At 49.0% G+C, this 22,347-nt stretch overlaps 1 protein-coding gene across 2 annotated transcripts in view; it reads left to right on the top strand.

Annotated features, from left to right (window-relative positions):
* Positions 1 to 22,347, top strand: part of SCN10A (sodium voltage-gated channel alpha subunit 10) — a 94,508-nt gene that overhangs the window by 68,270 nt on the left and 3,891 nt on the right. For both annotated transcript variants that reach the window (XM_045037849.1, XM_045037848.1), the window contains exons 18-26: positions 1,175 to 1,298; positions 2,349 to 2,503; positions 5,579 to 5,752; positions 9,697 to 9,819; positions 11,351 to 11,635; positions 12,378 to 12,431; positions 13,297 to 13,434; positions 15,543 to 15,647; positions 20,919 to 21,189. In XM_045037849.1, the coding sequence (XP_044893784.1) occupies positions 1,175 to 1,298; positions 2,349 to 2,503; positions 5,579 to 5,752; positions 9,697 to 9,819; positions 11,351 to 11,635; positions 12,378 to 12,431; positions 13,297 to 13,434; positions 15,543 to 15,647; positions 20,919 to 21,189 (1,429 nt within the window). The remainder of the gene's footprint in view (positions 1 to 1,174; positions 1,299 to 2,348; positions 2,504 to 5,578; positions 5,753 to 9,696; positions 9,820 to 11,350; positions 11,636 to 12,377; positions 12,432 to 13,296; positions 13,435 to 15,542; positions 15,648 to 20,918; positions 21,190 to 22,347) is intronic.

The raw sequence follows: 22,347 nt of genomic DNA on the forward strand, positions 1-22,347 counted from the left end.
GAGGAAGTCTTCCCTGTGACTCCCCCCACCCCCACTTTCTTTTGTCCACATCATGTTTTCCAGCCAAAAACAATTCTGGTGCTCTGGAGAGGCTGTCTGTATGAGTAGGGTACTGACAGCCTTACGTAGACTGAGCAGGAAGCAAAAGTGGGGCTTAGGAATGTATTATAAGAGGCAAAAAGAAACTTGGTGGTTTCATCACAAATCTTTGACGGAATCAAGCTACAGGGAAGAGGTATCTAGAAAGATTCAGCATCTTTAATACTGCTGCATTGAATTTAGGAATTTAACTTGACATCCAGCCACTGAGAGCTGAGGTCGTGACAGGCACCGGGCGGGGCAAAGATAAGGAAGGCATCATTCGTGCCCAAAGTTGCCAAGCCCTTCAGCTTGAGGAATGTCAAGCCACTGGCTGTGTGCCCCTGGGCAAGGCTGACCACAGCAGGGAAAGCTAAGAGGGTGGGCTGAGATGGGGTTGGGGGGTCCTGGGTGAACATAAGCACTTGGTTCCTTGCCGGGTGAGGGCTGCTGCCTTCCACGCGTGGACATCCTGTTTCCTCCAGAGCATTCTAAGAATCCCCCTGGCTAGTTTTCTCTACCCAGTGTTTTCACTACACAGCTGCTGGGTATTAGTTTTGGTTTTGGTTTTGGTTTTTTTGTCCATGACCCTGGCCAGGCAGAGAAGGGCCTGACGGTGACAGATGGGGACCCGCCCCACCATTTGGGTCCATTAGCCAAGCTATCGGGTTTACTAATATGAGAGCAGCTTCCACTCCTAATTGAATTCATCTGGAGACATTATAAGGCTGGAGCTGCCGGGAGGGCAGCAGGGTCCCTGCAGGATCGCTCCGTGATTAAATATTCAAGCCCAGTGAATGCCGAGAGTCTGTATGCGTGTAATCACCATGTCTCGGGGCCTCACCAGCACTCCATCAGCGGCCTGGAGGTTTAAAGCCTCACAGAGCTGACCTCTGGGGCTCCACAGACAGCACCCCTGTTCTGGGCCTCAGCTGGCAAGGCACCAAACACACAAGGGCCGCTGTGGTGGCTCCAGCCCTGAGGGGCTCTCCCTGCATCTGGGAGCCCTGGCCAGGCAGACCTGCAACGACCATGTGCAGACTCACCGGGCCCCTCAGAGAGCGGAGTTCACTGCCCCCAGGCTTCTGCCCTGCAGGGGGTGGACGACACGAGCTCCTCAGAGGGCAGCACAGTGGACTGCCTGGATCCAGAGGAGATCCTGAAGAAGATCCCCGAGCTGGCGGATGACCTCGAAGAGCCGGATGACTGCTTCACGGAAGGTAAAGTGGCCGCTGCCCGCTTCCTCGCGTGGCCATTAATTCGGGCCAGAATCCAGTGCAGCACACTCTCATCCGGGCACCTGCGTGCCCAGCGCCCCGGCCCGGGGTCCGCAGGAGACAGACGGACAGGACCCCTCGCTGCCTCATCCCCAAGTTTGAGGGGCCAGGGCCAGACACGAAAGCCACAGCTCACAGCAGCCCAGTGGTGCCACGTCAGATATGACCACTGACGCCAGGCCTTCCTCCTCACCTTTGAAACACCTCACCGAGTTATAAACCAGCGCTCTCGAGGTGGAAAGGGAAAAAGGCAAACACTCTTGTTTGGGGACATAAACGACCCAGAGAAGGGCCATGCCATATCTGTGTCCCTCTACCTTTCGTGTGACTCTTAAAGGGAGAAAAAATGTCTACAGCTGTAGCACCCTGAACACGCCCCATGTTGTCCGGAAGGCAGAAAATGCATCTTACTCTCCTTTTCCCTCAGTGTTGAGAACAGGGAAGGCCACACTGTGTTCTCGATAGATACACGTGCAGTAAGTGAACATATATGCATAGTTCATACTGTGAGAGTAATTGTGGCCTCAATAATAAAAACTCTGTAAATTCAGAAACGACAACACTTGGTTGAGTTTCCAGTTCCACACGATGCTGGGCTGGACTGGACCCGGGCCCATGTGCTGGCCCCTCGGGTGAGCACAGGCTCAGGGCATAGCCCCTCAGCACCAGGCCCAGGCCCCGGCCCCGTGGCTCATCAGCCTTCCAGAAGTGGGTGGGTGTAGGACAGGGGTCACCAGTATCCTCTCCAAGAAGGACAACAGTTGGGGAGGGGTTGAGAGTGGGTGAGGCCAATGGCGGGGAAGAACCCCCAAAGGGCAGGATCGGGAGGCCGCCCGAGAGGGCCGCCGCATCTCTCTTATTCCAGAGAAGAATTCCTTCCTAAGGGGTGGCAGACCGGTTCCCCTGCAGAGCGGTGTCTCAGCGGGGCCAGAGCGAAAATGCTCCTCCCGCCCCAGGTGGACACCATTCGTCATCAGTCACCTCTCCCCACAGGCTGCATTCGCCACTGTCCCTGCTGCAAAGTGGACGCCGGCAAGTTTCCATGGGCCGTGGGCTGGCAGGTGCGCAAGGCCTGCTATCGCATCGTGGAGCACAGCTGGTTCGAGAGCTTCATCATCTTCATGATCCTGCTGAGCAGCGGGTCTCTGGTAAGGGGAGGCAGGGTCCCTGCCCCCGAGCCCTCCAGATGGTGTCTCCCACAATCCCAAGGTCCTGGAGCCGCAGTAGTGAGCTCCCCCGGTTCCTAGCCTGGAAGCCCCCAAGCTTGGCTGGCGGGAGAGCTGCAGCCCAGCATGTGGCTCCTCTAGCAACAGGGCGGGGCGGGTACTCGAGGTGCCCACGTCACGGCCTGCTGAACCCGGCGGCTGGTATTTCAAGCAGCAAGGGCATGCGTCCCACTTTATAGACGGGGCAACTGACGCTCAAAGGGCTTGAGGCACTTGTCCCAGGTCACCCCGCTTGTCAGTAGCAAAACCTACCTTTGCCCTCATTGGACCCCCAAGCCCCTGGCTTTCTACCCCCCGAGCCTCCCAAACACTGGCCTTCTCTGAGGGCCCGGGACCAAGACGGCCATCCTTCTTCATCTTGCAAGTTGAAGCCCCTTGCAAATACTATTACCTGTTCAAAGCTCACAGCAAATGATCACATCGGCCCTTGTCAGGATGTAATTGCCTGGGGAGCTGGTCTGAAGGCGGATTCCGAATCGGAGCTGGGGTGAGGCCTGAGAATTTGCATTTCCAGCAAGTTCCAGGAGATGCTGATGCTGCACACCGCACTTTGAATAACAAGGCCTGACAGGCACAGAGATTCTGAGGAATTCCTAAGTCAGGGATTTTGAGTTAGGCCTCTGAAGCCCCTTGCTGAAAGCCCAGCTTTGTAGGACGAGGAAGGATGCTTCTGACAGTGCCTTGGTCTCACGCTCCCTGCACAACCTCAGCTAATCTTCCTGATGGACCAACGCAGATGTAGACACAGGAAGGGACTCATCGTCCCCAGGTGTCTGCACCTTATGGATGAGGAAGTCACAGCCCAAAGACACAAAGGGGCCCAGCTAATTAGTTAAAGGTAGGACGAGAGGCCCTCTCTGACTCACGGCTCCAAGCGTTTTCACTTGTTTTGCCCTTTGTGTGTCATTTACTCCCTAAAAAGAATCTACTGGCTATCTGGGCACCTACTTAAATGCCAGATTTCCCGGGAAGGGTGCCAAAACCGCTGAGTGTGTGTCCTCAGCCTTGGAAGGGGCGGGGAGCAAAGGCAGGTGAGAAGACACGATGACTAGAAGACAGGTGACTAGGCAGGCAATGGCACCAGTCCCCCAGAACAGGACTGCTCTGCCACCGCGGGGGAGGGTGTGGCAGCATCGGAAGGTGCCACTGGTGGTGAGGGTCCGCCGCTGTCGCCGGCTCTGCAGAGCATTGGTGCACAGGCCACGTTGCAGGGCCAGAGGGGGCTGAGCAGTGATTTCCCCTCCCCTCCCCTCTTTCCTGTCCTCCCTGAAGAGGACGACGGTCACATTTGCTGTTGACGAGGTACTTTCCTTATTACCCCATTGGCTCCTGTCTTTGCCCATGGGCCTTCTCTCCTCATTTCTCTTCTCCACGCTCCTCTGCTCCTTCCCTTCTTTCTGTTCTCCTCCACTCACCCCAGCTGCTCCCCTCTCTCCCAGCAGGGAGCGCGGATCCTGCACCAGCTGCTGGGCCCTCACCTCCCCATCTCCTTCCCCCAACGGACTGAACAGGCTGGCACCAAATTTAGTCTTCCTTATGCTTTTACTTTGAGTACTTAAAAAAAAAAATAACACAAGTTTTCATCTGACAAAGTAAAGTGCAAAAAAAAAAAAAAAAAAACTTGGAAATTATGGCAAAATGTAAAGAAAAAATATCACCCATTTTCCTATCACTCAAAGAGAATCTCACTTTGAAAACATTTTGGTATACTTCCTTCCCATCTTTCTTATGCATATAATACATAAATATTACAAAACTGAAACCACATTTATGCATTCTGTAATTTCTCAGTAAATTCTCACAGTAAATATACTCCTACTATCCGATTTAGTGGCTACAGTGCATTCCATTACGGACGGTGCCACCGTTTATTTAAATAATCCGGGGGTTTACTTCTAATAAGCATTGAACAGTCTGTGTAGACTCCTTTGAAGACACTGGCTTCTTTCCTGTCTTAGGTCCGGTTAGAAGCAGAGCCAGAAGCAGGGCTTCTTGTACAAGCAGTTTGTGGAGGGCACACTCCGGGATGGAGCCCATGAGGGAGGCAGGACGGGGAGAGGAGCTGCAAGGCTCCCGTGAGGTCCAGCCTCTGTCTGATCCCACGGGAGCGACGAAGCATTAAGGGTGTCACGGAGCTGTCCCACCTTGAGGCAAAGGGGACAGTCACAGGCTGCGGCTGTCTGCAGACGTCCCAGGCATTTCTGCAGGTGCAGGCAGTTCCCCTCAGCCCAAGGAGGTCCTCAGGAAAGGGGGCATCCACCAGCCGTTAGTAGACGACCTCACGGCAGCTGGGGGACGGGCGCACTGGCCCCTTGGACCAATAACGTCTAGTGTTCTTCGGCTAAATTCCTGAAGGCAGCATTGCTGGGTCTCTTTGATTCCCTTTGCCAAATTGGCCTCCCAAAAGGCTGAACCGGATTTCAGCCCCCAGGCAGGTATGAGAGGAGCCACTTCCCCACAGCCACGGCAACACTGGCCTCACCCTGGTCCTTTTTTTTATCTTCACCAGTCTGATAAGAGAAAAACGACATCTCTTCCTTTGAAAATCCTTAATTACCAGTGAGATAGAACATTCTTTTTCAGAGGTTCATCGGCGATTCTTACTTTCATTTTTGTGAACTGCCTGTGAACATCCTTTGATGCTTTTATTTTTAAACCGAGTCGCTGTTAGGTTCCCTTTGGTTCACTTCCAAGCCCCAATTTGAGAAGGTTTCCTTTCTCCTTTGCTCTCAGCATCCCTGCAAAGACTAAGCCAGGCTGTGTGCCCTGTCGGTTCTAGGGGGTCCTGGTTTATCTGTCACAGTGCCTCCTCCCCTATGGCACCAAACCCCCCGCACCCACGCCAAGCAGAGAAAACAAAACGATATGGGCAAGCCAGTTCCCAAAGCCCTCCTAGGGGCTGAGGGCAGGGCTGGCTGGGTCCTTCGCTGTCACTGGGCTCCAGTGCCGTGGGTCCAGGAAGCCTACCATTCTGCCCCCTTTCATTCTTCCTTCCAGGCCTTTGAAGACTATTACCTTGACCAGAAGCCCACGGTGAAGGCCTTGCTGGAATATACTGACAGGGTGTTCACATTTATCTTTGTGTTCGAAATGCTGCTCAAGTGGGTGGCCTACGGCTTCAAGAAGTACTTCACCAACGCCTGGTGCTGGCTGGACTTCCTCATTGTGAACGTGAGTGGCTCATTGGCACATGTGGGGACTGGGGCCCCGACTTGTGACGACGGATGGCTGCAGCTAACGCAAAGAAAGCTTGAGGCCTCGCTTCACGGGCCACTCCAAAGAAAAGTCTCGAGCACTTAGCAAGGCATCTGAGAATAACCCTGCACACCGGTGAATGGTTAGATCAGGCAGTAGATGATTCTGGCACAGTGGTGGTGCTCAGGTGAGTCGTCAGTTCCTAGGTCTCCATCCAGAAAGACCACTTGCTGCCCTCTGTCTTCTATGTCTAAAGCAAGAGGACACATGTGGCTCTCAAGGGTCTTATGCCCTTGCATCCCTTGACAGGGCTTTTGGACCTAGGGGAGCCGAGGACTGCACAGCACAGGGAATCTTCCCACCTGCTGACTCAGTGGTCCTCAGCCCTGGCTATACTTTAGAATCACCTGGGGAACTCTTAAAAATACAATGAACAAATGCCACTACTCCCAGAGATTCCGATCTCTCTGGTCCTGGGCGGAGTCCAGGCATCAGTGTCTTATCAAAGCTCCTGGACGTGTCCAATGTGTGCGCAGCCAGACCGAGAATCACCGTGCTTGCCCCACCGGCTTCTCCCCATTGACGCTGAAAGAGACAAAGGGTCCCTTTGGAGAGGCGCCGAGCAGGAAGCTCATGTGTTCAGATTCATACTAACCTTTGGCCACCAACCCCTGCATCAGAGGGGTTACCAAGTGCCTCCCATCTGATAGACTTATGTCTCCTCCATCTTCAGTGAAATCCCCTAAGAGCCTTCTTAGCCCCCAAGAGCCAGGAGTGGTCTGTTCCTCATCCTGACCACCACCGTCCTCTAGCTCTGTCCAGGCCCTTGCCCTCTCGGCTTTGCAGGATGGCTGCCTGAGTTGCCTGCTCACTGCAGCACAGCTACGGGTCCCCGCAGGCGGGGGGGAGGCACGTGCTGTGTATGTCTCTGCCTCCCACACTCCAGCAGCCACCAGCACCAAGGGCTGCACATCAGAGGTGTCAGGAACTGTGTCTGTATTTGGTGCTTGCCTCCTGAAGCTGGATGGGGTCCAGTACATTCTGTCCAGCCTCCTGTGCTGGCAGGTCCCCCACAGCAGGTCTGTGCACTCAATTCTCATCTTTTCCTGATACCAACGTACTGGAAGCAGCAAGACGCAGCACTGCAGGGATTAGCTAGGAGGCCTGAAATCCGAGTCATGGGTGATAGCTTTGTGCATATAAAATTATTATTCGTAAGTGAAGGAAAAGTGTTTTATTCTGGCTTCCCACCTCTGTTAGGGGCACAGTCGCTCTGACCTACACTAGTTTAAGCCCCCACCACCTTCAATGGTCACCCACTCATTCCATCCATCCTCTTCCTAATTCTTCCTAATGACCATCCATCCTTCCTTCCATACATCCCTCCTTCCCTCTATCCAGCCATTTGCTCTTCCTTTTTCCATTATTCCAAACGCCCATTCACCTTTATTTCTTCCATTTATCTTCTCTGTCAGTCCTCTCCCTCTTTCCATCTATTCTCATACTTCTTTCTTTCTTCTCTTCTGCCCATGCATTCATCCTAACCTTTCTTTCATCTATCAACTGGTCCTTAATCCTTCTATCTTTCTACCTTTTGATTCACTTTTCTATCTGACTGTTCAACCATCTAGCCATTCTCCAATCTCTTTCGTTGATTTATTCTATCCAACTCTCTCTTCCCATTCATCCATCAATTTACCTAGCCATCCATTCTTCTCCCTTTCATCTATCTCATCTACCCACTATTCTATACTTCCATATTTTATCCTTTCTTCTTTCTTCCATCCTTCCCTTCAACTATCTATTCTATCCATCTTTGATCCTTTTTTTTAAATTTTTTTTTAATGTTTATTTATTTTTGAGACAGAAAAAGACAGAGCATGAATGGGGGAGGGTCAGAGAGAGAGGGAGACACAGAATCCAAAGCAGGCTCCAGGCTCTGAGCTGTCAGCACAGAGCCCGATGCGGGGCTCTAACTCACGGACTGTGAGATCATGACCTGAGCTGAAGTCGGACGCTTAACCAACTGAGCCACCCAGGCGCCCCCCATCTTCGATCCTTTAATTCATATATCATATCCAAACATCCTTCCATCTTCCATCCATCTTCCTTCTTTCTCTCCTTCCTCTCATCCATCCCAACATGTTTCTATCTTTTCTTCAATTTATCAAATGTTTATTTATGACTACTGAATATAGTATTGTCTTATGAAGTGCTCTGGGAGAGACAGAGGCCAAGAAATAAGAACTCCCTATCTCTAGGAGTTTAGGCTATAATCTTCCAGCAGATAAGACACACAGAGAGAAATAAACCTATTATGGGGCAGGGGGGAGAGGTGAGGAGGTGAGCACTGCTGGAAATAATTAGTGTCTTTGGGACAGAGAGACATCAGCCTGTGGGGGTGGGGTAGTTGGGAAGGCTTCATGTAGGAAGTGACATTAGATGTAGGGCTTAAAATGAACATGAGCATTGAGGTGCAAAGAGGACCGGGGGGGGGGAGGTGCAATCTTAATTAAAGGGTGACTGAGCAAAGGCACAGACAGAGGCACATTTAAGGAACAATCTTATTTGGGTAGAATATATAGGTGAAACATGACTGAAAAAGGAGTCTGCAGCTATGGAGTCTGGAACCTAACCCGAGGGTGATAAAGTACCAGTAAATGTTGGGAGTAAGAGACACACATGATTATAATAAAATTTGCAGTGGAGAATGGATGGAATGGACACAATCCTAGAGACCAGTTGAGAGGCTAGTGGCCTGAGCAGTGGGAGTGGTGGTGGGCTTGGATGGAGTGACCCCAGATCTTGATTGCTCCAACTATAGATTTTGCACGTGAGGCAGCCCTCCCAGGGGGCTGAGAAAAAAAACTGAATAGGGCCCAGCATGAAACTCCCTACCCTTTGTCAGCCAGACAGCTGGGTGCCACCTGCTGGTGTTTGGAGCCTTGCATGGAAGAAGAAAGGGGGTTCTTTCCATTCCAGCTTTCTGTGCTGGTGGAATAAGCTACTTATTTAGAGAATAGACATTGCTTGAGGCTCTATGTAATTCATATGTAAACCCCTGGTGTACATCCTCACCTAGCTTCCAGGATAAGCCAAGCCTGAATTCAGCCCACCAGTCATAGTGCAGTTGGGGTCTTCCAAGATTGGGTCACAGTCTCTGGCAAGCTCAAGCCTATGCATATGGTACCACCCTGGCACCTTCAAAGTTTCTACAAGGTGTGACCATTTGTCCACATCAATTTGTGTCCTTTGTAGCCCTTGGTCAACACTTAAAAAAAGTGAAAAGCTGGCAGACCAATAGGGAGTCACAACCCAGTCATTATATCTCAGCCCTCTGTCAAACCTGGATTTCATGGACCATGCCACACTCTTACTCGGACTCTAATTTTACACAGGGTGAAGGTATGACCTGGACTGGCAAGGCACTGACCCAAGGCCACAAAAAGAATCAGGGGATGAGAGGGAATTAGACCCCACCCAGACCAGGACTCTTTCCACTCTACTTTTCTGAGAAAATACAGCCGGGGCTCACTTTGTATTCTTCAAAACAGACTTTCAGCATAGGCCCCATGAAGGGATATCATCTCTCCAAGTCTCTGAAAGTTGAGTTTCAAGGCTATTGGAGCCTGGCTGGTGCTTCAAGGGAAAGGGAAGGTAATATACAGGGAGCTTGACCACCTACACACCATAGGGTCGTGGTGTGCAAGACTGTTTTTCTTTCTCAGAGGTTCAGAGAAGCGATGAATGAAATCTTTAATAAAGGGGAAGAGACTGAATTCTCTCTAGACCTTTCACTGGAGTTCGGAATAAGATGGAAGTCAGGATGATGACTTGGACAGAGACAGGGATTTCCTGTCTCCTTTTACCAGGACCTTCTGGAACCTAGAGTAATACTTTTGCTCTCTGCCTGCACTCAGATCTCCCTGACAAGTCTTATAGCGAAGATCCTGCAGTATTCTGATGTGGCATCCATCAAAGCCCTTCGAACCCTCCGTGCCCTGCGGCCCCTGCGGGCTCTGTCTCGATTTGAAGGCATGCGGGTAAGATCTACCTCCAAAGTGCTCTGGTCTGCAGCGTTTAGTACCCCCTTGTCCTCACCATGCCCCCCATGCCCCTGACCCAACTCTGGGCCCACCCCCACAGGTGGACTCTGGGTCCTCACCTCCTGCCGGGACTTTGGTGGCACTGCCATGTCCTAATGCTCTGGTTCTCCTTCACATCCCTTTGTAAGCTCTCTTTCCTTCCCACCCCAAATATCACATCGAGCAGCACTCAGACTCACCCCTTCCTGCTCTTAGTGAAGTGATCCTGCCTCAACATCGTTTGCCTCCATCTCTCCATCCTGCCTCTTGTCCTTATTGCCAAAATTTTGGAACACTCCAAACTCTTCATCTTTCCAAGGCAAATGAGCCTTCCCTCTGACACTCCATTTAAATGTGGTGGCACCATCAGTTCAGCACCATGGCCACCACCCGCCAGAAAGCATCCTGTCCCACCCAGTGCAGCCATGGGGTCCTATGGATTCTTCCCTTTCATCCATTCCTTTCTTCACCATTGCTGTCACCTCCACCTTGCCCTCACTGTCTTCCTCACAATGGAATACTCATAAGCCAGACCCTTGAATTACGGGGGGGTACAAGGACCTTTATTTGTCCTCCTCCTCTTCCTCATAATTACAAAAGGCTCCAGGTACTGAAAGTGAGGTTTTGCTTTCTTCCAACACTGACTCAAAGAAGACATTCTGTCTTCAAAAACAAAAGTAGACTTTATTTTTTAAAATCATTTCTTCTACATTTTTTAGCATGGAATCTTCTGTAAAAAAAAAAAGTAGACTTTAAAAATTCATTTGTACCTTCATAAACACTAGCTTATGATTGAAATAGTTTGAAATTTATTTTATTTTATTTTATTCTGTTTTATGTTTATGAATTTTTGAGAGAGCGAGCACGAGTGGGGGAGGGGCAGAGAGAGAGGGAGACACAGAATCCAAAGAAGGCTTCAAGCTCTGAGCTGACAGCACAGAGCCCGACGTGGGGTTCAAACCCATGAACCAGGAGATCATGGCCTGAACTGAAGTCGGACGCTTTACCAACTGAGCCACCCAGGTGTCCCTGAAGTTTATGTTACATCTAGGTTGCTGCTTTACAAATAAGCAAGCTCGTGAATATGGTTTTCAGTGATTCTTGACCGAAGCACACCTTAAACTGTATTTGTTAAAGCTCCTTTAAAATAGCATTTAAGAATAAAGCAAGGTCCTAGAAGTCTGTATGTGTAAGTATAACACACACACTCACACCCTTATATGAACATGCGTGTACTTGTAAGTTCACCTGTCTTCTCAGTCCTGGAGAAAGATCCTAAAACCTGCTTGGAATGAAGTTTAGGGAGAAGATCTAAGGCCATCTTCAGCTGCCAAGAGTCTCTCAGTCTTCTGAGTCTGAATTATTGCCCTAATTAACCCACTTCTCTTTCTGCTCCCAAAAGCCACTGGTCTTGAAGCAGGCTGAGTGAGTGTAGACAGAAGTAGGATCCAGCAAGAAGGGTTCCATATCCTTTTACATTTCCCCCCAGGTGGTGGTAGATGCCCTGGTGGGCGCCATCCCCTCCATCATGAACGTCCTCCTCGTCTGCCTCATCTTCTGGCTCATCTTCAGCATCATGGGTGTGAACTTCTTTGCTGGGAAGTTTGGGCGGTGCGTCAACAAAACCAATGAAAACCTTTCTCTTGTGCCTTTATCTATCGTGAATAACATGTCTGACTGTAAAGATCAGAACCACACTGGCAGCTTCTTCTGGGTCAACATGAAGGTCAACTTCGATAATGTTGCAATGGGTTACCTCGCCCTTCTGCAGGTGGTGAGTCCTGAGATCAACCATGTTTCTTCCTTTGGCTGCTTGATAATGTGGAAGGTCTGGGGTCTTCCACAAAATGCTATGTAGAGACTTTGCAAGGGGTAGCACTCAGTGTGAGCTGAAGTCACTCCCCATTCCTATGGACTAGCATGAGGCCAAAGAGCCTCACCAATTGATTCAATGTCACAGTGGTGCACAGTGGTGCAATTAGACAAGTGTGGGATGGTAGAATAGAATGGAGGGATGAACCTTCAATGGGATTGTATCAGGTGATGACTTAGAATTCACTACTTATACAAAATAGACATGATACAGCCCCCTGTTCAGTCTTCTACTGCATATCCTCTCCTAGATGGTAATATTCCAGTCTATTGTAAGGACAGAAAGTGCTGGTGGTGATGACAGGCAAACACATTTACGCTTCCATTCACTCATGCATTCATACCTTGCCTACATCTTGTTCACTCAGTCCTCCATTCAGTCAGGGGTTGATGCAATTGCTTATATATTTGTCACGCAGTTACCCACACCTTCATGCATCCCACTATTTGTTCATGCATTTGTTCAACAAATAATCCCTGGGTGGCTGTGGTGTGCCAGGCACTGTGCTTAGCCCTGGCACACATGGAGGATTGGTTCCAGGGGTCCCATGCTTTATGAGAAAAACAGACAAATAAGTGAATCAAAACAGAGTTCAGTGTAGACGATAGGCAGACACTGAGTGGCCTCTGCCCTTTGTTTCCAGGCAACCTTTAAAGGCTGGATGGACATCATGTATGCAGCTGTTGATTCCCGAGATGTGAGTCTCAGCCTGCTATGACGACTGCCTGCCCCTCCGTGCATCCCACTCACATCAGTCTATTTGAAATGGACTGAGGGTGGCCTTGGTACCAGAAGAGGCAGTCCCCCAACAGCCTGGCCCTGTCCCTCCCTGGAGCAGTGTCCAGCTGGCCCTCTACTGAGTGTTTAAGCCAACCGCACCTGTTCCCCTACCAGGCACACTACCCAGGCTTTCGAAGCTTTTCTGCTCACCATTGAGGAAAGTATCAGATAACCACTCCAGAACTGTGTACGAGGGCACTCTTGGGCAGAGGCAGGAACAGCGTGGTGGCTAGGACAAGGGTACTGTCACATCAGCCAGGTGGAGGAGATGGGTGCTGCTGGGGCAAGACCCTTTGCTGCTGTGGCAGACAGTGCCGACGCCCTGCCCCAGATCCCCTCAGCCTGCCTCTTGAGTCCACCAACGTGCTACATTTCTGATTCTCATCTGACACTTGACTTTCTTCAGTGCCTTACGGCTCGCTCGGCAACCCCTCCCCCAAGGGCGGGGTTTGAATGTCCAAAGGGGCTGCCTCACAGATAAGTTTTGGGAGTCTGTAGAGAAGTGTTCCAGCTTCCCTGTGTCTTAGAGGTACAATTCTGAGGTGTGTTCCACACAGTTTATTGGAGAACCCCAACAGGATAAAGTGCCTGTTGTCCCCCAGTGCTTGCCTGCTTAACAACACCCCCTTCATCAACTTTTCTCCTGCTTAACCTCCCCCTCCCTCATTCCTGCTTCCTGGGATCACCTCCCAAATAAACCACCCACATCCGTGTCCTTGTCTCAGGGATGAGCACAAACATACACCCACTTGCTCTCCATGCCTCACTTTGTCTGTTCACAGGTGAACTTGCAGCCCAAGTGGGAGGACAATGTGTACATGTACTTGTACTTCGTCATCTTCATCATTTTCGGTGGCTTCTTCACACTCAATCTCTTTGTTGGGGTCATAATTGACAACTTCAATCAACAGAAAAAAAAGATAAGTGGGGCTCAGGTGTTTTTGCAGTGGTGGTGAATCTTCCACTCCTTGTCCCCTGGCCTGATGACCAAAATCAACACTACTCGCAGCCCTCATGCCTGACCGGGAGCCCAATTTTGACCTTTAATACCAACTCCCACCTTTGCACCCTGAGCACAGCCCTCACCCCTGCTGATGTCCTGGGGCTGCTGCTAGAAGAGTTACATTTCTCTGTGTCAGCAACGACCCTGTTCCTGCCTGAGTCCCCACCCTCTCTCCCAGAATGCCAAGGTCTTCCCAGCTAAAACCAGGTGCATTGGATATGTCCCAGGTGACCCTTGGGAAATATCAACAGGGAAAGAAATGGCCCCAGCACTTGCTGCCTCTGTCTGGGGCTATGACCCCCCAGAGCACTGAATCCAGGAGGCCTCAGGAAGGGCCAGAGCTCCAATGTTGGCAGAATCCCAACCTCCTTGGGAAGGGTAGGAAGACCCTCACCTCCATGGATGCTGACTCTGATGAATAGGAATCCAATCCCAGATAACCTTTCATGTTTCCATTACAATATGAGGGCATTAAAGGTATAAAATGCTTTCTTGTTACCCTCCATTAATCCTTTCATTTAATCCCCTCCATTCCTTTGAGGTGGATAGAGCAGAACTTTAGACTTATGTAAGCCAAGATCCAGAGAAAAAAAGGGTCACATGGATAAATCACATAGCACAGCACTGAGAGCCCAGAATTGGTTGTGACATGACACAAACCTAGGCTTGCATTCCCTGCTCAACTATCACTATATGGCTGACCCTGGCAATATTAAAAACTTCTCTGAGCCTCAGGTTCTTCATCCATTCAATGGAGTTAATATTACCTACACAAGGATTCTGGTAAGAGGTAAATAAAACTCCGTACAAGAAGCACCTAGTTTAGGGCTGAGCTACTGTATTATTATTGTAATTTAGAATAAATGTCTAATGGTGCAGGCATCCCACCTGCAGAAAATCCTCAACCAGAGTTCTGGGGATAAGAAGTGGGGCCCTTCTCTGTCCCAGAGGGGCTCAGCAAGGTAGCTGTGAAGGCTGACCAGTGTCATCAGCACCCTAGAGGGTTTTGAGACCATTCAAGCAATCCCTTCTCTCATTTTACAGATGAGGAAACTGAGGCCTTGACAGGGAGCTGGCCATGTTAGGTGATAGAATGAGAACAGCCAGTGATCAAATTGGGGGAGAAACTGTGTTTGCTGACTCCTTGCTCCAAATTTTCAGTGTGTCCCCACCAAGTGCTCCCAACCTCCTGCCCCTGCCTCCAGCCCCACCAAGATGTTTCTCCCCAGAAGCCCTCTGTGCCCACAGATTTTCTGAAATCCCATAGATCTCCACAGATCTCAGCCCGCATCCCCACATTTGCTGTGACTAATTTACATGAACATGCTATTGAGATGGGAAGATTTCAAATTATGTCAGGAAGTGAAAGGTGAGGGGTTGAATGAAGGAGGTCTAGAGGGTCATTAAAGAAAACCCAAAACTAAGGGAAGAAGGCATTTCCAACAGTGGAATTTAACTGTAACCGCAGAGGGCAACATATGTGGCAGGGCCTTAAGAGAACCAATCAAGAATTCTCCAAGGAATTCTTGGATAAGTCAGTAATAGTCCTCAGCTCCTCTTCAGAAAGGGGTTAAGCGGCTGGGTCTCGGGGTCTTTGTTCCAGAAGGCCCTGAAGGAAGCTCTTGTCCCTGGCAGGAACTGTGATTCTAGAAGCCTAGTGGATTTGACTGTAATGAGCAGGCTAGATTTAAGGCTCAGATTTAAAATGATATTTACCTTCTCCTGGGGTTCTACTCTCAAATGCCCCCTACTCTGTTGAGGCAACACCTCTGGGTTCTTGAAGAAGAGAAACAGGCTTTGTTCCAGAGTCCCAGGCAGGGAGTCAGAGCTGGGGCTCAGTCCTATCCACTCTGTCACTGTTTGTGGCACCCAGACAGGATGCTGCTTGACTCTGGCCTTGACTTGTCTTTCTACAGAGAAGGGAGTAGGAGGAGATGTACTTCTTCTCCAGCCTGCTCTGATTTTGGTATCCCTGGAAATTTCCATTGCTTTAATAATAGTGGTGTGTGCTATCCCCTCTCATACTTAGGGGGCCAGGACATCTTCATGACAGAGGAGCAAAAGAAGTACTATAATGCCATGAAGAAGCTGGGCTCCAAGAAGCCCCAGAAGCCCATCCCTCGGCCCCTGGTAAGCCCCAGAGCTTCCATCCAGAAGAGTATGTCTGGAAATCCAGGTGACAGCCTGTGCCTGTACCTGTGCCTGTGCCTGTGCTGCGTAGGGGTTGACCAGTGCTCTCTGTGAAGCAGTAAATCTGGGTTGTGTTTGGGGATAAGGTAACGAGAGTTCCAAGACCCAAGGAATGAGAAGACTGAAAGAAGCAACTGTGGTATTCCGGAGTGAATATATCTCCTACAGTTACTCCAAATTGACCTGTTTAAGGAAGTACTGAGTTCCTCAACCAGTTTAGGGTTAAATCACAAGATTGGGAACAGGTTAGGCTAAACGATAGTAGAGGTGGTTAGAGCCCTGAGATGAAGAGTTTGTGTGGCTGTGCATCATGATCTAGCCTCCATACATAAATCTCCAGCCTCACCCTACATTCCACCCCATCCCTATAGTAGACAGAGGAAATGGCCAAAACCCAGCCCCCTGGGATCCTGGCCCCGGTGATGGTCATGGTCAAGTGGCACAATAGGAATAAAAAGTTGTGTTTAGACTAACCAAAACTTAGAGCCATACTCCACTCTTATTCTTTATTCATAAAGACCCTAAGAGACATGCCATTTTATTTCTCCATTAAATGCAACACCCAAACCATACGTGTTATCACCTAAGTTCTTCTCAGTCCTCCACCAGAAGATGGAAAATGTCAAACCTCTAGTTGGCCTCTGTTGAGAGTGGATGAACAGGTTTGGGAGTGGGAGTATTGCTATGCTGGAAATGTACAACTGAACTTCTTCCAAGAATTTCTGAGCCATCCACTCCAGTGAATGGAATTGGCATCTTGTTCCTTTACATAACCTTTCTGTAGTTAAGATGTGGTATTTGTGAAGAAAACTACAGGTGCTGCATAGGGCACAATGCCATTAGCCTTTCCCCACACCAGGGCAAAACCTAAGAACCTGCAACAAAGGAGTGGACCTTTCCCTAGAATTAGAGAGACATACATTCTGTTGGCCATGGCATTAGGATTTCTAAATCAAGGCATGGGGTTTGCATAAATGACTAAAAACTTCATGAGCACACAGCCTTGAAAACATTTACAGGAGGAAAAAAATGCTATGGTTTTTGGATGTATTTTACTTGGAAACAGTGGTCACAAATGTATCACTAAGCTCAATTCTAATAAGAGGTGTTATAATGGGGGTGTCTGGGTGGCTGAGTTGGTTGAACATCTGACTTTTGATTTTGGCTCGGGTCATGATCCCAGGGTTATGGAATTGAGCCCCGTGTCAGGCTCGACACTGAGCGTAGAGCCTGCTTGAGATTCTCTCTCTCTCCTGCCCCTCTCCCCCACTCATGCTCTCTCTCAAATAAAATAAAAAATAAAAAGAAGTGTTACAATGAGGGGTGATAGGATGTTCAGACCTCTGTAGAGGCAGAGATTTCCTTCCAAATCCCCATAAGGATCAAGATAACTGGGGTGGAATGAACCTAAGGGCAAGCCCTTAAGGCTCAGGGAGTATCCCTCTGTCGGCCAGGTTAATGGGCAGGAAGGGGCTCAGAATTAAAAGATGTAGTAGGTAAATGACTGAGCCCAGCCAATCAGCATCAAGTCAGGGGAGAAGGATCCTGAGACTTACAGATAATAAAGCAACTGAGTCCCTGCTGGCCATCACTGGTGCCTAGACCAATGCTGAGTCCACAATTGAACTAGACACTAAGGAGTCTGTGCTAGGGACATCCCTTGGCGAATCATGTTGGTACCTTGCCCTATACACTGCTCAATCTCTCCATAACATCTCAGCTTCTCCCCTTTTATCAACCAACCCCACAGGCCACCATACCTTCCTCCTGTCAAGGAGGACAATTTCCCTGAGATAGGATTAACCGAATTTCAAAAAAGGGCCCTGGAGAGGACACTATCTTAATACAAAAGCAGGAACCTAATGTTGAAATTCCAGGCACTACAATAAGAGTGGAAGACAATGGTTGGGCAGGAAGACTTACAATGAAATCACCATTTCTCCCACTTAAGCCATAACCAAGACCCTCCAAGGTTGGCACTCAGGGAAGCCCTCACATGGATAAGGAAAGTGAGACATCACAGCCCAGCTGTATTTCTGAGATTCATCATCCCTTTGGATGGGAAGGGGGTGTATTACTAATTAACTATCAACACTGTCCTAGCTTTAGTGGAGGAACACGGCTCTCTCCTTAATACTCTGTTCCAAGCACAGCCAATATAATTTTCCCTTTGTTCCCCTTATCATAGCTGAGGCAAGACCTGAACATTTAATTAAGACTTTGAAGTCTTAGAGGTCCCAAAGGGGAAACTAGCAGAGCAGGGGCCCAAGCAACAACTGCATATGGCTTTTCTCCAGGGCCCAAAGCCTTCCCCTGCCCTCTCTCCTGGCTGGCATCCATATGGCAGGCAACATCTTGGTATTCACCACCCAGTGGGACAAGCCTGATCATCTGCCCTCCTCAAAGGCCAGGCCCAAGCCAAAAGAGAAATTCCCACTCCCACCTAAGACTCACCTTCCCAGATCCAGCTCTCTTTTCACTAGACTATTAACACTGGAATGCTCACCTTCTTCCCTTAGTAGTCCCAATATGTTGACTGGTCAGATAAAAGCTGAGCATTGACACAGTAGTTCTGCCCCATAGGTGCATGGGTGCCATTTCACAGCAGGGTCAACCTGGGACACGCACGCGTGTGTGCACGTGCGCACGCGCGCGCACACACACACACACACACACACACACACACCTCCACACTACTGGCAAAGCTCAAGTTCTAAATTTTATGCTTCATCCATAGCAAAGACTAAGACATCCACAAGACTGGGAAATCTCATTCTGTAACATCCCCTGCTATAGAAATTACTAAAAGCAGGTTTCACATACTCCCCTTTATAGGAAAATAATAGGCTCTAGAATATCACATCATCAGTCACCCACTTCATCATCTCTGAGAGCACTGAGGGTTGCAGAGAAGTGATCCCTGCCCACAGGCTAAGCCAAGAGCAGCAAGCCACTCCATTCCCCAGCATACAAATATCTGGGGCGAACTCAATGCCCACATCTCAGTAATGCTGTCACCTGCTCTGTTCAATTACAAGTTGTGTGGTCATAATTAGGCCTTTATTTTTCTTGCCATTTTCAGTGATGAAATGGAAGTTATTCGTGGCTCTGCAATCCCCCTCCCACTCCAGAAGAGACACGGACCAGCAGTTATGCCAAGATCCAGGCCCATTTGGGTCTGATCCTTTACTCCAACCCCACAGAGTAGCAACCCCTCCCCACCAGGAAGCAGAAAACAAGATCCAGCCTCTGTCACAGCCCTTCTCCTCTCTGTCTGCTTTGCAGCTTCTGTGAGCTCCCTGGTGAGACTCATGACAGGGTCCTCTCTGCCTCCACTCATGCAGAGCCCCAAACATAGTACACATTCAGTAAGTGCCTATTATACACAATAGATTGGCCTTCTAATTTTATTTGAGGTATGGGTAATTCAGAGCTGTCCGTTCTGTCATCCATTCATTCATCTATTTATTGAGGATCTATTTCATGTCAGGTACTTACTAATTCACAGGCTGGAGAGATTGCTGAGAGAGAAAGAATAGGGTGAAGAGTCCTGCCTAGACTGAGCCTTGAGGTGCTCTAACATCTTTGGGTTGCATATAGAAGACTCAAAACAGAGCAGCCAGAAAGGCAAGAAAAGAACCAGGAAAGTAAGGGATGATGGAAACCAAGAAAGGATAGTTTCAACGTGGCATGTGTGGCAAGCAATGCTGAACAGGTGTCCATGGACTTACATTATGGAGGTCATTGGTGATCTGAATGAGAACCATCTCAGTGGCGGGATGGGGACAAAAGCTATGTTGGAGTGAGTAGGAAACAGTGATTGCACAACATGCCTTTAAGAATTTACTATAGGGGCGCCTGGGTGGCGCAGTCGGTTAGGCGTCTGACTTCGGCCAGGTCACGATCTCGCGGTCCGTGAGTTCGAGCCCCACGTCGGGCTCTGGGCTGATGGCTTGGAGCCTGGAGCCTGTTTCCGATTCTGTGTCTCCCTCTCTCTCTGCCCCTCCCCCGTTCATGCTCTGTCTCTCTCTGTCCCAAAAATAAATAAACGTTGGAAAAAAAAAAATTTACTATAAGAGTGGAGGGGAGGAGTAGGGTGGTAGGTTGTAAGGTTCAGGAAGATTTTTCTTTAAGCTAGGAACAGCTGGGTTATTAGAGATTTAGCTAAGGAACCAAGAGGTAGTAGCCAAGAGAGGCCATATCTGGCCAAAAGCCTCACTCCTCAGTAATGAAGCCGAAGGACCAGGAGGTTGGCAAGTGTCGGCAGTGAAGAAGAGGTAAAGGTGGGCTGCATAAATGACACAAGCTTCAGAGGAGGAAGGGTTTTGCAAACTGCAGTAGGAGCAAAGTTCCGGAAGATACAATGGGAAAAGAGAAGGACCCCAAGCCTGTCCCTTTGACCTGGGGTACCTGGGGTGGGGGAGAATAGCAGCCACTGAGTTTGCAGTTCTTTGTTTGTTTGTTTTTGTGAGAGAGAGCGAGAGAGAGAGAGTGCTGCATGAGCAAGGGAGGGGCAGAGAGAGAGAATCCCAAGCAAGCTCTGCACTAATAGTGTGGAACCCAATGTAGTGCTTGACCCCACAAACCCTGAGATCATGACCTGAGCTGAAATCAAGAGTTGGGCGCTCGATTGATTGTGCCACCTAGGGGCTCTGAGTTTGCAGTTCTTGAACTCATGCTATGCAGGCACTATGGGAACACAATGTTAAATGAGACATGGCCCCTTCCTCAAAGAGTTCACTATCTAGCAGAGAAGAGAAGCACATATGAAATGCTAGAACTCAAGACTGACTACAAAGGCTGCGGGAAGAAAGAGGAAATGAGCAATGTGGTATGACGTGATTAGGGAGATCTCCCTGGAGGAAGTGGGGCTTAAGAAAAATGGATCACTCCAGACTATTTGGATTTAGACAGCCAAGAGAAGGGATGGGAAAGACTTTGCAAATGGAGCACCAGCAAGGACAAAGCGCCTGATGACTTCAAAGGGGTGAGAAAGATAACAAGGACTTGAATCGAGGCATTGAGGTAGAATCAACTAAGGATAAGATTTTGAAAGGAGTAAGGACAGGACTTGGCTTCTCTCTGGATGTGGAGTGTGAGCAAGACAAGAGAGACAGGCTTTAGAAAGCCATCTGTGGAGAGCACAGCCTCTCTAGATGCGTTGTATATGTTGGCCAGTAAGGCCCTGATATACATCTCTTGTTTTCTCAGAACAAGTACCAGGGCTTTGTCTTTGACGTTGTGACCAGACAAGCTTTTGACATCATCATCATGGTCCTCATCTGCCTCAATATGATCACCATGATGGTGGAGACTGATGACCAGAGTGAAGAAAAGACAAAAATCCTCAACAAAGTCAACCAGTTCTTTGTGGCTGTCTTCACGGGAGAGTGTGTCATGAAGGTGTTCGCCTTACGGCATTACTACTTCACCAATGGCTGGAATGTGTTTGACTTCATTGTCGTGGTCCTCTCCATTGGGAGTAAGTGGGCTCACAGCTGGCGGGGAAGCCCAGCCTCTGCTTGGGGTTGTTTGGGTTGTTGTTTTCAAAACCAAGAGGGCAACCAACACATTTGTCCAATACCTATTACGTATTAGAGGAGCCCAGTATTTGCTGCTTTCCAAGAGCAGCAGGTTTAAAATGCCTCTGGGCCTCTCGGTGAAATGGAGAGTTTCCATCGGCCTTCTCCATGCAGTCATGAAGGGTTTTTAGGCACCTACTGTGTGCATAGCCCATTTGGCTGAGCTTTGGGGGCTGTTAGGGATAATCACTCCTCCAGAGAAAATAAGATGATGGAGTTTCCCTTATCTTGATGGCCTTCAAAGTGAAGAATGGGTGGTGTGATGTGAGGTGAGTCATAAAATACTTTCTGGAAAAGGAGGTGGTTGCCAGAAGAGTGGGAAATACTAAGAGTGTTCAAAGGAGATTTTTTTTTTAAGTTATATGAGAGCTTTATTTCAAAATGAAATTTCTTATAAAACAGTGATTGTCCAGGGACGTCTGGTGGCTCAGTCGGTTGAGCGTCTGACTTTGGCTCAGGTCATGATCTCACAGTTCGTGAGTTCGAGCCCCGCATCGGGCTCTGTGCTGATGGCTCAGAGCCTGGAGCCTGCTTCGGATTCTGTGTCTCCCTCTCTCTCGGCCCTTCCCCCACTTGTGCTCTGTCTCTCTCTGTCTCTCAAAAATAAATGTAAAAAAAAAAAATTTTAAACAATGATTGTCCAACCCTAATAATTTAAAAATCAGGAAACATTTATTCAGTGCTACTGTATAGTGTAGAAACTGCCTGTACAAAGGAGATTCTTAAGTCAAGGATCTAGAATTAAATCTCTATAAAACTGTCCACTTAGGGAATGTGAGTGATAGAAAAATCAAGAGATCAATGCTCTTAGGGCCTAGTGTGGGTGTTGAATGATAGGCCCAGTTTTGGGGGACCAATGAGTGTTCAGAGAAAATTAATAAAGTCAGAAGCTAAAGTGGGGAATGGAGCCACCATAGCTGGGTACTTGCTGACATCTGAGGACTGGGATGCATTCCTTGGATCTTCACAATAGCTCTCTGGAGTGTTCTTATCCTCATCTTGGAATTTAAAATTGAGCCTCACAGATTAAGAAAGTGATACAAGGTCACACAGTTTGT

The sequence above is a fragment of the Felis catus genome, chromosome C2, assembly GCF_018350175.1.
Source record: "Felis catus isolate Fca126 chromosome C2, F.catus_Fca126_mat1.0, whole genome shotgun sequence".
Lineage (NCBI taxonomy): Eukaryota > Metazoa > Chordata > Mammalia > Carnivora > Felidae > Felis > Felis catus.